Source organism: Eretmochelys imbricata, chromosome 16 (assembly GCF_965152235.1).
Source record: "Eretmochelys imbricata isolate rEreImb1 chromosome 16, rEreImb1.hap1, whole genome shotgun sequence".
Taxonomy (NCBI): domain Eukaryota; kingdom Metazoa; phylum Chordata; order Testudines; family Cheloniidae; genus Eretmochelys; species Eretmochelys imbricata.
In genome coordinates this window covers 19,212,392-19,229,325 of record NC_135587.1, presented here as the reverse complement: position 1 = coordinate 19,229,325, position 16,934 = coordinate 19,212,392, and the positions used below count along the sequence as shown (strand labels likewise).

The window sequence follows — 16,934 nt, the reverse complement described above, 5'->3', positions numbered from 1 at the left end:
CAGCTGAGTAAACTGGAGGCAGCTTTTCAGTGTGAAACTGAGCTAGTCTTGAACACATGACCTGCTGGATTGTCATAACGCACCTTGACCTCTTTGCCACTGCACCTCAAGCTGGCCAAGCAGAAATCTCAAGTAGGAATAGAGATGTTATTTTACCTCTGTATTTGGCTCTGCTGTGACTGCTGCTGGATACTGTGTCCAGATCTGGTGTCCACAATTCAAGAAGGCTATTGATAAATTGGAGCGGGTTCAGAGAAGAGCCATGAGAATGATTAAAGGATCAGAAAACATGCTTTATCAGTGATAGATGCATGGAGCTCAAGCTATTTAGCTTAAAAAAGAGAAGATTAAAGGGAACTTGATCAGTCTATAAGTACCTACATGGGGAACAAATATTTGATAATGGGCTCTTCAATCTAGCAGAGAAAGATAGAACACGATTCAATAGCTAGAAGTTAAAGCTAGAGAAATTCAGACTGTAAAAAATTTTTTAACAGAGAGGGTAAGTAGGTGTCAGAATAATTTACCAAGGTCATAGTGGATTCCCCATTACTGGCTATTTTTAAATTGTGAGGGACCGGGACGTGGGCAGTTGTGCCTAGTCGTAGGAGCTGGAGCCCAGGGTCAGCCTGGGAGTAGGAGGCCAGATGTCAGAGCCGGAGTCAGGAATCGGAGCTGAAGGTCAGAGCTGGGTTGCCTGTAGTGAGACACGGCTGGTTCCAAGACAGCAGCGGGGCTGGGAACAAGCAGGCGCCATTGTAGCAAACGCTTTGAGCAGCCAGCACCCTGCTACTGCTGCTGGTCTTAAGAGCAAGAGTGCTGATCCCCTCAGCCAATCAGGGGGCTCCACTGAGGACTAGCTGCACTTGTTAGACTGCCTGGGGGTTTAGCTAGAAGGTAAGCGGGCCTCTGTGGGTCTTTACTGGACATAACGCAAGATTGGATGTTTTTTCTGAATGATCTGCTCTAGGAATTATTCCGGGAAGTTCTCTGGCCTGTGTTATACAGGAGGTCAGACCAGAAGATCACAGTGGTCCCTTCTGGCTTGGAATCTATGAAGGGACGGATAACATATGGCTCCCAGTCAGCTCAGTGGACTCGCTTTGACACCTTCTCCGTAGCCCTTCATGCACACGAGGAGCAGCTATAGCAGGGGTACTCGTCAAATCCCATCTCAAGCTCCCCGGGAAGAGTTCACAAAACCTCTGGGCTGTTGAATCAAGAACGAAGACTGAGCAGCTGTGCCAACAGCACTGTCCTGCAGACTCCAGCCTCACCCACAGCGAGCTAACCACAGGTAAACGCGGCTGCAGATTTCTGTTCTGTGAAACTCACCCTTATGTTAAGGAATAGGGGGCAATCAGACCACCGCTAATTAATACAATCCCAAATTGGGTGTATCTGCATAAATATCTACCTGCCCCATACCTTGCCTGGGTCAGCATTTTGAGCTGTAATACAGATAATAATCAGGCGTGCTAAGGCAGTGAACGTGGAAAAGAAAAAACAGTTGGTACAGATGACACATTCAGACCATTTTCATTGACATCAAGAGACAATAAATGCATTTACAATACGTACATCAACACTGCATAAATGATGGGAAAACAGACAATCACATTTAGAGGGATGGGCAGAAAAGCAAGCAATACAACATCCCCTTCGTGCCGTGTAAGGCCCGCTCCTGTAGACATGCTTAACTTAACCCACCTGAATAATCCTGAGGAGACCAAGGTCATGCGTGTATAATAAAGCCTTTGCATAAGTGTCTGCAGGATCAGGGCCCAAGTTAAACTTTCTGAACATACAGTATTTTATAGTAATCATGGATACATGCATAAATAGTAACAGCTAAATAAATCAGGGGTAACTCTGATCTGTAGTGAATGCACTTGCTAACAGTAAGTGCTGAGTGCAGAAAACCTAAGTTCATCCACAGTAGAATGGATGTGTTACTGTTAGCTTGGTGGGATGGATACAGAATTTCTCTATAAAGAAACATTAAAGTGCTTAAAAAGTTTTAAAAATAAAACTTCTTGGAATAAGCATAATGAATACCCAGGCGTACTGGAAAATGGGCCCAATTCTGCAACATGCTCAACTTTTGGCAGCTAGGTAGCCCAACTGAAGTCAGTTAAGCAGGTGCCTGAGTGCTTTGCTGGATCAGGGCCAGAGCCTCAAATAAGTACCTGGCTGAATTGGGGTCTAGGGTTCTGATCCAGCAAAATACTTAAGGCATTTAACTGGAGGCACGTGATGAGTGCCACTGAAGTCAACGGGACTGTGCACATTCTTGAGTTTAAGCATGTGCTGGATGAGACATGTAAATCCCATGACTCCTAAGGGCTTGATGCTGCCCTGCTAGATCAAGCCCTAATATACACAATGGGGTAGCGATGGCAGATAGAACTGGGAGCCAGACACCAGTGCTCATTTCCAGATGTAGAAGTCTGATTTTTTTTTCAACCCTTTAGTCTTTAACAACTGAAAAAAATAATTTCTGGACACGATTTTTAAAATATTGAGATCAGCTACAATTAAATACGAGACGCTGTTTGTCAAAACATAAATAAAAAAATCCTTCCTAGCTTATTTATAATGGACACTCCCATTAATTTTTGTTTGAAATAGGAACTGCATAAATAGAGTTCAACAAGTTAACGAGGCTAAATGCATAACTGTTACATGCATTAAGGTTTAACTATACAGAAAGCTTGAACAAGAAAATCCCTTTCGCAGCTGACATATGGCTCTAGCACTCCTGTTTTAAGACATTTCTTTCCTTTCAACCCTTACCAAGAAATGTGCGTGTTTGTTAACAGAAGCTTTCTTCATTATTACTCTCCTAAATCTATCCTTGCCTATCTGATGATTCAGTCGGTGATATGCTTTTGAACTATCATATGGAATTGTTACTTAAGCAGAGTATTATTCATATGAGTTGTCCTACTGACTTCACAGAATGATGCCTTCAAACTGTTACCTCCATGATACTGAACTGTAATATCAGAGAGAAGCAACTGCTGCTTTGCAGTGGACAAAGCCTTTATACACCTCTCTTGCCCAGACCTTTCTAAGGCCCAAATGTAACTTCATTCAGCACCTCCTTTCCCTATTTTGCTTAATACTGTAAATTATTCAACTCAACTGCCAGATCATTAATTGAGATTGTAAGAGACCATTTATAGGGAAAATATGAAAAGGAGATAGGAAAAGTCCAAAATGAAGGTTCTGTGTATTTTTGCAGAACAATCTCACTAGCAACATTCTGAAGCATGATTTCAAATGAAAACAGTTTGAACTCTAACATTCCCTAGATGCATTTGCAAGGCCGCCGTTGCAGAATTTTGAAAGTGTATAATAATGACTGGCAAGTGAAACTGACTAGGCTATTTTCATCATTCAGTCTCAATGAAATACATAACGTAAATCAGTGGCATAAACGGTGAAAATAAATCTAAACTTCAAACATCCTTTCAGTTTTAATAATCTTCTAAGGGCTAGTCCACATGCAAAAGTTGTACTGCTTGAATGATAGTGGTATAGTTAAACTGGTACAACCGCCCCTGGCTTCTGATGCTGTTATATTGGTATCAACTTGCTTATGCCAGAATAGCTATTCTTATATGGGAAGGGGAATAAGCTATACAGGTGTAAGACAGGTTTATACCAATGTGTGTGTTCACACTAGGGACTATATTGATATAACGATTTCAGTAACAAAATCAAACCCATAACTGAAACAGTTACATTGGTACCCAATCAGAGGGCAGATCAGGCATAAAGCAGACAGACGTACAAGGAAGGCAATATGTCTTTTTCTTTTTTAGCCTGATCCCTTGATTTAATATTTTGGTTTTCTCCTCTAGTAAGGTGTCCTCAGTCTTCATCTCTCCGTACCACACTGAACCTTGGTAGGTTGATCCCAATTATCTGATAGTCAGCAGTGATGGGAAACAATGTGACCAGACCTGCCATTAATATTAATGGTGGCTTTTGAATGAAAATGCTGTTTAGAACTTGCCTGAGGCCTAGCACAGGTTCTTTCATGTATTTATTTGCCATGTATAGATCTCTGACACTAAGCCTTTAAAATTACATAATAATGCAAAACTTTGATTGCCCAGTGTCTCTGGAGACATCCAGTTTGTTTTTGTCCCGTACCAGAATGGCCTCATTACCATACTGCGAGTACCACATACTCCGGCTTCTACTCAAGTATGTACCAGGTGGGACAGACTCCAACTTCTGCTGCTGCTGCTGCCAGATGAGCAACGAGGTGTCCCTGTAACGAAGCCTGGCATAGCTCTCAGATAAGGCTTTTTCAGCTAGTGACACCCGTCCATTCATTACTCTGCCTGTCATTCACTCTGGAATGACACTGGAGGCTAAACGTGTTTCATACCAGCTCTCAAGCGCTGTAGTGGATTCCTTAGCTTAATCGGCCCTTCATAGGTATAAGCAAGGGTACAATACTCTCCTACTGCTTTGAGATCAAAGGCAATCTCCTTTAGCTGTGACACTATTGGGGTTTATGACATGTAGGCCAGCACACATAACATTCTGTGCAACACTTTTGACACAGACTCGTCTGTATGTTACAGCACCATACAGGACTTGTGCTTACGCTCAGTGTGATAAACCAGGACTTCTGAAGGACCGATTGTATATTGATGATGCCCTGTCATTTTGCAAAGGCTCATTGTGCACACAGCCCATTTGGTACTGGGAGTCCATGGAGAGAAAGCCTCAACAACCTGAAATGGAGGCCTAAGGGATAATAGCTGTCTCAGGAAAATCCAGATTCCTGAGAGAGATTTTAATTAAACGGTGAAACAACAGAGATCTAGGAGTTCAATGTGGTCCAGACTTGTGCCCGTTTCACTGATTGTGCCTGGTTTCTTTACCCTTTAAAATGGATTTATTGACAGGAGAGTGCATGAGTCATTTCATTAAAAAGTACCAGGCAATAGATCTGGTCAGTGCAGCATATTTGAAGCGTATTGATTAAGTTATCTCTGTTTTTCCAATTCCCAAAGATGTGTTCTCTAGTAATAATCAGGATTCTGCAATGGAAAAGCAGCATATGTTACAGTTTGGCCTGTGATAGGGCTGGGAAAATCCCAGTGAAATAGACATGGCTGGTAGGATGTGCCGTGTCAATATATTGTTGCATGTGGGTGGGTGGGAAAGGTCTTCGCAAGCTGATTCATGGGCCTTTCCTTCTCACTGCAGACTGCCTTCCCACTGCCGTTCACCCTTCATCTTGTTCGATCTGTGTTGCAGCTTCAACCTAGAGTGACATGAAGAACAGGGCTGCTCACATCCCCCAAACCAGAGCAAAGAACATCCTAGCCGCCTGTTTCAGAGCTCTGGGTCCTAGCAGGTACTTTTCAATCTGCTTGGGGGATGGATTAGTCTTCTTCACTTTGGTCCCCTTGTTAATATTTTAGGAGTGCGCTGTTCCTCTCCCCAACCTCCCTTAGCCCCTTTTGTGCTGATCTTTGCTTTTGACCCCCACTAGTTATTGCTGGGTGATGAGCTATATCTCCAATCCCCCCCTAGTCACCGCTGGGGGGTGATCGATCCCCCCCTCCCCCCTAGTCACCACTGGGGGGGGGTGATCGATACTCCCCCTCCCCCCAGTCACCGCTGGGGGGTGATCGATCCCCCCCTCCCCCTAGTCACCGCTGGGGGGTGATCGATACCCCCCTCCCCCCAGTCACCGCTGGGGGGTGATCGATACCCCCCCTCCCCCCTAGTCACCGCTGGGGGGGGTGATCGATACCCCCCCTCCCCCTAGTCACCGCTGGGGGGTGATCGATCCCCCCCTCCCCCTAGTCACCGCTGGGGGGTGATCGATCCCCCCCTCCCCCCTAGTCACCGCTGGGGGGTGATCGATACCCCCCCTCCCCCCTAGTCACCGCTGGGGGGGGGTGATCGATACCCCCCCTCCCCCCTAGTCACCGCTGGGGGGTGATCGATACCCCCCTCCCCCTAGTCACCGCTGGGGGGTGATCGATACCCCCCCTCCCCCCTAGTCACCGCTGGGGGGTGATCGATACCCCCCCTCCCCCCTAGTCACCGCTGGGGGGGGTGATCGATACCCCCCTCCCCCCTAGTCACCGCTGGGGGGGGTGATCGATACCCCCCTCCCCCCTAGTCACCGCTGGGGGGGGTGATCGATACCCCCCTCCCCCCTAGTCACCGCTGGGGGGGGGGTGATCGATACCCCCCCTCCCCCCTAGTCACCGCTGGGGGGTGATCGATACCCCCCCCTCCCCCCTAGTCACCGCTGGGGGGGGGGTGATCGATACCCCCCCTCCCCCCAGTCACCGCTGGGGGGGGTGATCGATACCCCCCCTCCCCCCTAGTCACCGCTGGGGGGTGATCGATACCCCCCCTCCCCCCAGTCACCGCTGGGGGGTGATCGATACCCCCAGTCCTGTCGGTGACCCGGTCCCCGCCCCCGCTACCTGCCGCGCTCCGCGGCGCGCCGGCCTCGGCTTCCCCGTCGCCACGAAACCGCTGCGGCTGCGAGTTCCGAGAGCATCGATGGGCAGGGGAGGCGCACGAGCGCCGAGCAATCCATCCCCTCCGCTGTGTGCCCGTGCGGTGCCCGGCCCTGCCCCCCGTGCGGTGCCCGGCCCCTGTGCCCCGTGCGGTGCCTGCCCCCTGTGCCCTGTGCCCCGTGCGGTGCCCGGCCCCTGCCCCCCGTGCGGTGCCTGCCCCCTGTGCCCCCCGTGCGGTGCCCGGCCCTGCCCCGTGCGGTGCCCGGCCCCCCGTGCCCCGTGCGGTGCCTGCCCCCTGTGCCCTGTGCCCCGTGCGGTGCCCGGCCCTGCCCCCCGTGCGGTGCCTGCCCCCTGTGCCCTGTGCCCCGTGCGGTGCCCGGTCCTGCCCCGTGCGGTGCCTGCCCCCCGTGCCCCGTGCGGTGCCTGCCCCCTGTGCCCCGTGCGGTGCCCGGCCCTGCCCCGTGCGGTGCCTTCCCCCTGTGCCCCCCGTGCGGTGCCCGGCCCCTGCCCCCCGTGCGGTGCCCGGCCCCTGCCCCCCGTGCGGTGCCCGGCCCCTGCCCCCCGTGCGGTGCCTGCCCCCTGTGCCCCGTGCCCCGTGCGGTGCCTGCCCCCCGTGCCCCGTGCGGTGCCCGGCCCCTGCCCCCCGTGCGGTGCCTTCCCCCTGTGCCCTGTGTCCCATGCGGAGCCCGGCCCCTGTGCCCCGTGCGGTGCCCGGCCCCTGTGCCCCGTGCGGTGCCCGGCCCTGCCCCGTGCGGTGCCTTCCCCCTGTGCCCCCCGTGCGGTGCCCGGCCCTGCCCCGTGCGGTGCCCGGCCCCTGCCCCCCGTGCGGTGCCTGCCCCCTGTGCCCCGTGCCCCGTGCGGTGCCTGCCCCCCGTGCCCCATGCGGTGCCCGGCCCCTGCCCCCCGTGCGGTGCCTTCCCCCTGTGCCCTGTGTCCCGTGCGGAGCCCGGCCCCTGTGCCCCGTGCGGTGCCCGGCCCCTGTGCCCCGTGCGGTGCCCGGCCCTGCCCCGTGCGGTGCCCGGCCCTGCCCCGTGCGGTGCCCGCCCCCTGTGCCCCGTGCGGTGCCCGGCCCTGCCCCGTGCGGTGCCTGCCCCCCGTGCCCCGTGCGGTGCCCGGCCCCTGTGCCCCGTGCGGTGCCCGGTCCCTGCCCCCCGTGCGGTGCCTTCCCCCTGTGCCCTGTGCCCCCTGCGGTGCCCGGCCCCTGTGCCCTGTGCGGTGCCTGCCCCCTGTGCCCCGTGCGGTGCCTGCCCCCTGTGCCCCTGTGCCCCGTGCGGTGCCTGCCCCCTGTGCCCGGTGCCCCGTGCGGTGCCCGGCCCTGCCCCTGTGGACTGCACAGTTCATTGCGCTCCCTGTTTTGGGGACCCTGGTTGTCTTGCAGGGCGCGCGGTGCTGCTTGAGTTCTCTTGGGTGGTTGGCACCCAGGGCTGCTTTGCAGCAAGGCCCTTCGTGACCCTCATGTGGCTTAAAAAGAATAAATTTGGGATGCGTTTTATTTGCTTTTCACTTGGGTCCCATTTTCAAGTGTTTCTCTACGATCTTGAGGGCTGGATTATTATTATGTTTTGAAGAGTGAAAGCTGAGATGCACGTGACCCCAGGAGTTGGGGCTTTAAGAAAAATATTGTGAGAGTTGGTAAAGCTGCAACACATCTGTAGTGTGCCAATGCCACTCTCACCAGACAGCGGGACATTCCTGATTGCTGAAACAGCCCAGCACTCATGGCATGCAACCCAATGCAACGATAACATTCCTGGGTATCCATAGGTAATCATAGACTATCAGGGTTGGAAGGGACCTCAGGAGGTCATCTAGTCCAACCCCCTGCTCAAAGCAGGACCAATCCCCAATTTTTGCCCCAGATCCCTAAATGGCTCCCTCAAGGATTGAGCTCACAACCCTGGGTTTAGCAGGCCAATGCTCAAACCACTGAGCTATCCCTCACTCCCAATAACCAATGCTTTGAGCAGGGGGTTGGACTATATGACCTCCTGAAGTCCCTTCCAACCCTGATATTCTATGATTCTATGATAAAAGCTGTGATTTTAGTCTGTGCCAATGGATAGCTGCTACAAATGCAATGCATCTCAGACTTGCAGACTCCTTTTTCTCCTCTTACGGGAAATACGTTATGCACTAGCCTGATTAGATTGGCAGGGTACTTGGAGGTTGGCTGCCAGTCAGACTGACTGGAGAATGGTGCATATGTGATCTCTGCCTTGAAGATTCATGGATTATGAGTCCAGAAGGGACCACTGTTATCATCTCGTCTGACCTCCTGACACACCGTGGCCAACCCCAAGTGTTCGCAAATCAAGAGTCAGCTCCTCAAAAATTGTGAGATTGTCATAAAAATCATGAGGTTTTAAAATAATAAATATGGGGTTCTTGTTATTTGCCGGTGAGGCCTTTAGGGTTCATGTTTTTAAGCTTTGTTTCACAACCACAAGAGCTGGAAATGTACTGCTATTTAAAAATGAAAGTGGAGATTATCAGGCAATCAAATGACTGCGGAAGCTGGGGCTTTAAGGTAAATACCGCATACTGTTAGACCAGCGATAAAATCACAAGAGTTGTAAGGAGGAGATGCAGTCTCTGAGTCATAACAGGAGGATAAGTAGGAAAGTATAATGGGATTCCCAGTGCACAGAAAGAGGTTGACTGGGGTGAATTGGGTTAAGGCTGGGAGTGGATGTGTCATTACACAAAGTAAAACTATTTCCCCATATTTATTTCCCCCCTCCACCCACTGTTCCTCACACGTTCTTGTCAGCCGCTGGAAATGGCCCACCTTGATTATCACTACAAAAGGTTTTTTGGTTTTTTTTTTTCCCTCCCCTCCTGCTGGTAATAGCTCACCTTACCTGATCACTCTCGTTACAGTGTATATGATAACACTCATTGTTTCATGTTCTCTGTGTATATAAAATCTCCCCACTGTATTTTCCACTGCATGCATCCGATGAAGTGAGCTGTAGCTCACGAAAGCTTATGCTCAAATAAATTTGTTTGTCTCTAAGGTGCCACAAGTCCTCCTTTTCTTTTTGCGGATACAGACTAACACGGCTGCTACTCTGAAAGACTAAGTGATTTGCCCGATGTCAGACAGGAAGTCTCTAGCAGAACCAGGAACTGAATCCAGTCAAGTGTTTTCAGAACAAGACTGTCTTTCCTTTCGTAGTGGTTTCCTGTTTCGTAGTGCTTTCCTGTTTCATAGTGGATGGGAGAAAAGGTGTTTTAGGCTGAATATGAAGACCATGGTGTAAGATGTGGTTTTCCCTCGACCACAGTGCACAGTCGGGATGGGAAAACATCTCTCTGGCTGTATAAGATATTGGTGTCTCTGGCTAATAATCATAGAATCATAGAAACGTAGGACTGGAAAGGACCTGGATAGGTCATTTGGTCCAGTCCCCTGAACTGAGGCAGGACTAAGTATTATCTAGACCGTCCCTGACAGGTGTTTGTCTAACCTGCTCAGAAAAACTTCCAGTGACAGAGATTCCACAAATAATTTGCTCCAGTGCTTAACTACCCTTACAGTTAGGAAGTTTTTCCTCATGTCTAACCTAAATCTCCCAGTTTAAGCCCATTACATTCTTGTCCTGTCCTCAGTGGTGAGGGAGAACAATTTATCACCCTTCTCTTTATAACAGCCTTTTACATACTTGGTGAGTGGGTGAACAGAAGGTTGGAGGCTGGGCCCCGTGTAATGGGTGTAGCTTATGGGCATTTATAGACAATATTGGAAATGTATACAATGAACCATAGTTGGGTGTGAGAGGATGTTTAGTTATTGACTGAAGCTGAGTAAGGATAGGAGGTCAGAGTTAAGGTTATTTTTGGAATATTCAGTGTGGAATTTACTCATGTAGACTTATTTAAGAATCTGTATGAACTGTGAGTGTAACCAAATAGTTATCTACCTTCCCTTAATTGTTCATTTCCATATTTTTAAATGCTTAGGTTTTTCTTAGCTGTAATGTTTTTTGGCACACATAGGAGGAAATTTATCTTAAGGTTACCTATTTTTACCCTGCTGATAATGCTAAATTTAAGCTCTCACACTTCATATCTCTTGTGGCTAGAATGCCATTGAACATTTTTGCTAAATATCTAATGTATGAAATTATTACACAAATAGATTATTGTTATTATTTATTTCTATTACTGTAGAATCTAGGGGCCCTAATCATGGACCAAGACCCCATTTTGCTAGCTACCATCCCCTTCACATGTGGCTTTCATTTACATATTTTAAAAAATACCACGTTATTTCCAACAAATATGGATACATTACTACTCTACACTTCCTGCCTGCATCCAAAAGTGTTGACCTGAGAAAGAAAGGAGAAGAAAAGGAACGAATGATCCTGCAGAAATGTTCCCATTCAAATATTCTGACATTGCTTGTGAAGTCAGGTCTGTGCCTCCGACTAGCATGGAAGAGAAAGCAGACTGGCTCACGCTCCAGCTTGTGGGAGTTCGAGAGCGAAATGCAGAATCTTTAGTGGATCCAGATTTATTTTTTGGCATGGTCAAGGTATCTTGAGCTTCTCCAAAACTCTGTTGATGGCGTCATCATCAAGCCCACAGCAAAATAAAAACCCCAGTAACTGAAGTGATTAAGTTGCCAAGCTAACAAAAGGAAAATAATTGAAAGCTGTAGGCCTCCAAAAGTCAACTGCTGTCTCTGTCTGTCTACTTGACCCTTCCCGCAAAGTCCTCTCTGAATTCCTCCGTTGCCTGCCAACAAGTGCACTTTCCAAGTAAATGTTTTAGAACAGCAATAGGTATTACACGGGAAAACCCTACTCTGATGCCAGCAAATGCCTGACTCCCATTCTCCAAAGGAAACTTATATACCTTTCAATTTGCTAAAGAGCGTCTATTTTTCTTTCCCTATAAATTATTTTTGCATCTCCGTTCTCCCGACTTGTTACACTATAATATTACAATACTATGCAACCCAGTCTACTCTACCCCTTAAGATCATGCTGTGCTGTCCAGCTTCAGTTCATTTACTCTCTGATCTTAAGGCAGAGCGCTGTGGATGAAAGGTAGGTATCAATATGACTCTGTCCATGAAAAAGGGTGATGGTGTTGGAAGGGAAGTGCCATCTATATATCCCAGTGACAGTTGCAGCATTAGTAATTGGCCACTGGAACAATTTACCAAGGGTTGTGGTGCATTGTCCATCACCAACAATTTTTAAACCAAGATGAGATTTGTTTCTAAAAGATCTGCTCTAGGAATTATTTGGGGACGTTTTATGGCCTGTGTTTACAGGAGGTCAGACTTGATGAGCACAATGGTTCCTTCAGGCCTTGGAATTTATAAGAACCTAGTCATGTGTGGCTTCTCCAGGGATAGGAGCAAGAGAGAGGGACAAGAGGCTAACATTAGCTATTCTCAGAGATGGAGGTTGCTTGTGCAGGAAGATCAGACTCATTGCAGCAGTAGTGAAGCTGGGTAAAAATTCTTGCCTGCACCAAGTGGGTATGCCGATGTGTGACTGCTTAGCAGAGCAGCATCCAGGACTAGGGGAACCAGCCACCAGGAAGCTGAGAGAAGGGGCATCCAGACCCTGCCATAGCTTCCCTCTCCCACGCAGCCTAGGCACGGGACACCCTGGTGACAGAGATATAGTGATAACTGGCGTGCAGCAGCTAGTCTCATAAGTTATATGTGACTCACAACCATATGTTATAAAAAAAGCCAATTATTCTGGTCAACAAAAACGAAATGAGTCAGGGAGTTAAGTAAATCTACGGCAGCAACTCATTGGGCACCTGCAGCTTCACAGCTGTTTGCATGCTGCATGTCATGGTCACTCAGAACATCAAGCTGATAGCAAGCGTAGATCCTTTTGTTCCAAAAATGCTGGCCCCTAACATTTGAGCCAAAAGAATCTCCCTTAGCTTTAGCAGCATAAAGGATAAACCAGTGCACTTCCAGTTCCATCCAGAAGATGGCAGTGCTAACACATACATATTAGCCAAAAAGAAAAGGAGGACTTGTGGCACCTTAGAGACTAACCAATTTATTTCAGCATAAGCTTTCGTGAGCTACAGCTCACTTCACTTCATATTAGCCAGTTCACAAGCACTTCCATCTCATCTAGCTCTTTTAGGGTTCCTGCAGAGCCACTACCATAATATCTAAATGCTTCCCTGTAAAGTATTGTAGTCAGGTCCCCAGCGGACTTCGTGGGGTCTTCTTGCAATAGGAGGCTCTCACAGTGATCACTAAAAAGGCCTGATTAAGTTAGAGGATAGCTTTGTGCTCGAAGTCATGCCAGGTTTAAAAAACTCCTTGAAAGCATTTGTTCAAACTGCCGCAGTGTCAGTCCTAGTCTTTTATTGTTCCAAGGTGGAATGGTTGAATTCCATGCACTTTTCTCTCTCTCTCTCTCTCTCGCTCGCTCTGTGTGTGTAAGATGAGATTTTAAAAAGAACCCAGTTCGCCCCTGCACTGCTTGACTAATGAAACTCCTGTTGCTGCTTTAAAAAACCCTACTGCTTTGCCCAGCCAAAATATTCCCTTCTTGCACCATTGTGCAGCGTGCTGTGTATTGGTTGGCTGCTATCCTCCACCACAGAGGTGACTGAAGCTCAGTTGTATTGTATATAGATAAGGAAGCACCTTGGGATGAAAAGCCAAAGTATTATTACAATTAATCTCTCCTTGAAGATAGTAATCTCTATAGGTTTAGCTAGTGTGGATAGGAAGGTAATAACAGTACGCTGGAAGCAATACAAATATTAACATTCTGTCTCCAGTAGAGGGCAGCAGATAAGCATCTGTCCATGAAATGCCTACAGCAGTTGGCTCAGTAACAAATTTAATGCCAGCTATCATTCCCAACAACGCCAATAGGCAGAGGGGAAGAAGGACATCTATCACTGAATTGAACCCATTATTGTATAATTTATAGAGGCTGCTTCTCAGCTCAGGCACATGCAAACAGCACCTACCATCGGTGCATTTCTCCAGTGCTTTCCTTGAAATATTTTGGTGTCTCTTTTAAAACATAAATATAAAGTAGTAGCAAAGTATATGGCGGGTATGCGTTATTTTCTTTGGTTTGCCTTAACGGAGTTTAGCTGTTATCAGAATAACTCAGCTAGCAGCCATTTTTATGGTTGCAGAGATAGGTGAGAAACCAGCTTGGAGTATGCAGATGCTAGCTTTGCAGATGCAATGATTGCTCCTAAGTGTCCAGAAGCAAAGCACACTTTTTATATATATACTTTACATATATACATGTAATACACTGAGCTGTAGTCCTCCCCCTACAGAGCTGATCTCACAAAGCCACACTGAGCCAAATGTATCCTTGGTGTAACATGATTCTTGCCCAAGTGGTGCTGTTCGAGCTCTAGCAGAGTGCCAGTGAAAACCATGACAAAGAACAAAAAGAACCGGAAAGCTGCTATAAGAAATCATGTTCCTGGGGAATTAGAAATTCCGTACTGTAGTCGACACAGCACGCGTTTGCCTGCCCCCAGAGTGGGGTGTAGCTCTGAATATGAAATGTATATACAAACTAATGTATATGTTGCTCCCTCACAGCCTTTAGTATGTCTATATTCTGCCAGGGTAGACCGGCTAACATACACAGTCAGATCAAGAACATACCAGGAGCAGCCAGGTAACCGGTGTATTAGGCCTTAAGAAATTTGCTCTCAGGAATTAATAGTACAGCATTCTGAAGTGCTGTTCTTCTCCCCTTGTTGGATCATGCTGGAAGAAAAAGTCCTTCTTCTGTGTCTACATCTGAGAGGTTATCATTGCATTTCTCTGACAAGTGGGGGAAGAGTTCCTATTCCTTTCACTATCAATGCCAAAGCTTCCATTTTTCCTGTAGAAACCATGGAAGGCCATTAAATGAGGGAGAAGCTCTCTGGGAAGGGGGAAAAAACAGAATAAAAAAGGTTTGTCTAAACTGTGTTTGCCTGACTTGGGATGGGAGAGGGTGCAGAAGATTACAGGTGAAATTTAGAACATGTCGCTAAGGAGTTTAAGGCTGAGGGTTCAGTTTTGTAATAAATAACTAGACCCTGGCTTTTAGAAGGGTTGCCATGAACATTGTTCAGAAGTTAATGAACACTTTTTGTTTGGGTTAAACATTTCCCTGCAGTATTTACAACCCAAAGATAAGATTAGAAGGACTTCGCCTCCTGGTTCCATCACCGTCCTCAGTTTGACCTTGGGGAAGCCAATTGTGGCCAAATTTCCACAGCTCCCAGAGTAATGCTTACAGTCAGATGCTCAACACCAGTCAGCACCCCCGGTACTGAGCTCTCTTGAAAATCTGACCACTTATTTTAGTCTCTAAATGGGAGCTGAGAACTTCTGAAAATCTGATTCTCTCTGCTTCAGTTTCCCATCTGTAAAATGGGGATAATAACACTGCCTTCTTTCTCTTCCCAAGTGTAGCTGCAACCTCTAGCCTAATCGTGCCCTGATCTTGGTTGATGCCTCTAGGTCAGTAGTTCTCAACCTGTTTACCATAGTGGGTTAGGTATGCAGCTCCCTAAGCGTTATGTGGATCACAGCCACACTATATATATATATATACTATCTGTATGGCCCTGAGGATGTCAAATGGGCTGCAGCTGTGTGCTGACTGGGCCACAAGCAGCCTGAGAGTTGCGAACCACTGCTCTCTAGATACTACTGTGATACAAATGAATAAGAAGTGAAAGGGACTGTAAACCAGAGCTGAAATCGACCAGCCAGTGTTTATTCTCCCAGGCTGAGTGAAGGGCAATATAAACACACCGCTAAACCAAAAACATGAATGGCAAAAAGTAAAGGTGATGAGTGAATAATCTAGGCCCCATGCAGCAAGGTACTTAAGCCTGGGCTTAATTTGAAGGCACTGCTTGGAGACTATTGGCAGGCAGGGATCTGCAAGGGAGGGGAAGCGGTGTTAGGAGAGGAGGTGAGGGGGTGGGGGGTGGGAAGGTGACTTCACTTGGCAGTATCTCTTTAAACGTTTCCATGGAAACATTGAACGCCAAAAATATATATATAACTCATCAGCGCCAGGCCTGACCCTCTGTCCTACAAAATCAGCGCCAGCAGCTCCGGCCAGCCCCACGGGGCGGGGGAGGGGGGAGACTCCCCCAAGTCAACCCGAGCCCCCCCTCCCGGGGCAGCGTGGCTCTGGCCCTGCCCAGGGCGGTCCGGAGGGGCCCCACCCGCGGCTGCCCCGTAACCCCCCTGCGCCAGGTTCCTCCTGCGGGGGAAGGAAGTTGAGCGGGGCGAGGGGAGGGGAGCTGCAGCGAGCTCCTCCTCCTCCTCCTCCTCCTCCGCGGCCGGGCGGGCGATCGGAGCGGGCAGGGGACAGCTGCCGGCCCCCGGCCAGCCCCGGCAGGGGAGGAAGGGAAGCGGGGAGCAGCAGCCCCAGCGACACATTGTATCTCCGCGGCGCGGCGGCTTCTTTGTCTGCTTCCCGGCGGCCCCCCCCCCCCCCAGGGAGAGTTGCCGGATTGTAGCCCCCCCCCCCCGTCGGCGCAGGGGGGTGGCTCTTTTGTTGCTGGGACACGCTGCCCGCGGATCCCCCTCCCCACACCCCTTCCTCAGGGGGAGGGCGAGAGAGGGGTGCCCCCCTGCGCTGCGCCGGCGTTCCCCGGAGAGAGGAGGCGGACGGGCGAGAGCAGCGAGGAGGGGCCGGTTGTGATGATTTTGTAGCCTTGCCCAGCGCTGGGACGCAGCAGAGGGGAGCCCCAGGCCGGCGAGCCTCCCCCTTCGCCCCGGGTGGCGGGTCTTTGTTAGTTTGCCACGTGAACCCACTTCGGGAAGGCTGCAAACCGCTGGCGGGGAGCCCCAGACAAAGCCCCATCGAGACGAGGGCAGGGGAAGTCCAGCAACTCAAGGGGGAGGCTGGAGAGAGACAAGCGACCCTCCCCTGCGAGCAGCAGCCCCCTGAGGGGAGGGGGCAGGCGGGGATGGGCTTTTAGCCCCCCACGCCTGTGCCTCTGCTTTCCTGGCTTTAACCGGAGCTGGACCAAGGAGCCGAGCGTGTGCTGCGGTGGGAGAGATGCTGAAAGGAGCCGCTGAGCTGGGATCTACGGAGCGTTTTATAGGCAAGAAGTAAAGCTGCCAAAACCACGCCGGGGAGCGATTAAAAAAAGGAGTCTTGGAAGTCCCTCCCCCGTGCCCGCCCCCGCCCCCGAAATGCTTCCTGCGTTGGCCGCACATCAAACTGGAAAGGAGCGATAGCACTTGACCATCCTGCAAGGGGAAGCTTCTCAACTCGCCCCGGAGCCTCCCAATCGAAGGAGGAGGGACTGCTGCAAGCGGCTTGTGTGTGTCCTCAATGAAAAGGGAGAGGGGACTGGAACCGTAGTTTTGGCCGCTGGCAACTCATCCAGGGCACCTTTTGTCTGAAGGGTACGTTTCTCTGCAGGACG

The 16,934-nt window shown here is 49.6% G+C and overlaps 1 protein-coding gene across 1 annotated transcript; it reads right to left on the bottom strand.

Annotated features, from left to right (window-relative positions):
- Positions 1–1,532: 1,532 nt before the first annotated feature.
- On the bottom strand, positions 1,533–6,529 carry BRD3OS (BRD3 opposite strand). Its single transcript, XM_077836145.1, has 2 exons — positions 6,477–6,529; positions 1,533–5,293 (listed from the first exon to the last, which is right to left on the bottom strand). The coding sequence occupies exon 2, from the start codon at positions 4,363–4,365 to the stop codon at positions 4,096–4,098; it is 270 nt and encodes an 89-aa protein (XP_077692271.1). The 5' UTR covers positions 4,366–5,293; positions 6,477–6,529; the 3' UTR covers positions 1,533–4,095.
- Between the last annotated feature and the right edge of the window lie 10,405 nt (positions 6,530–16,934).

Bases quoted from the DNA above. Each gene is read 5' to 3' on its own strand.
- BRD3OS (XM_077836145.1), bottom strand. From the start codon at position 4,365: ATGACAGGCAGAGTAATGAATGGACGGGTGTCACTAGCTGAAAAAGCC.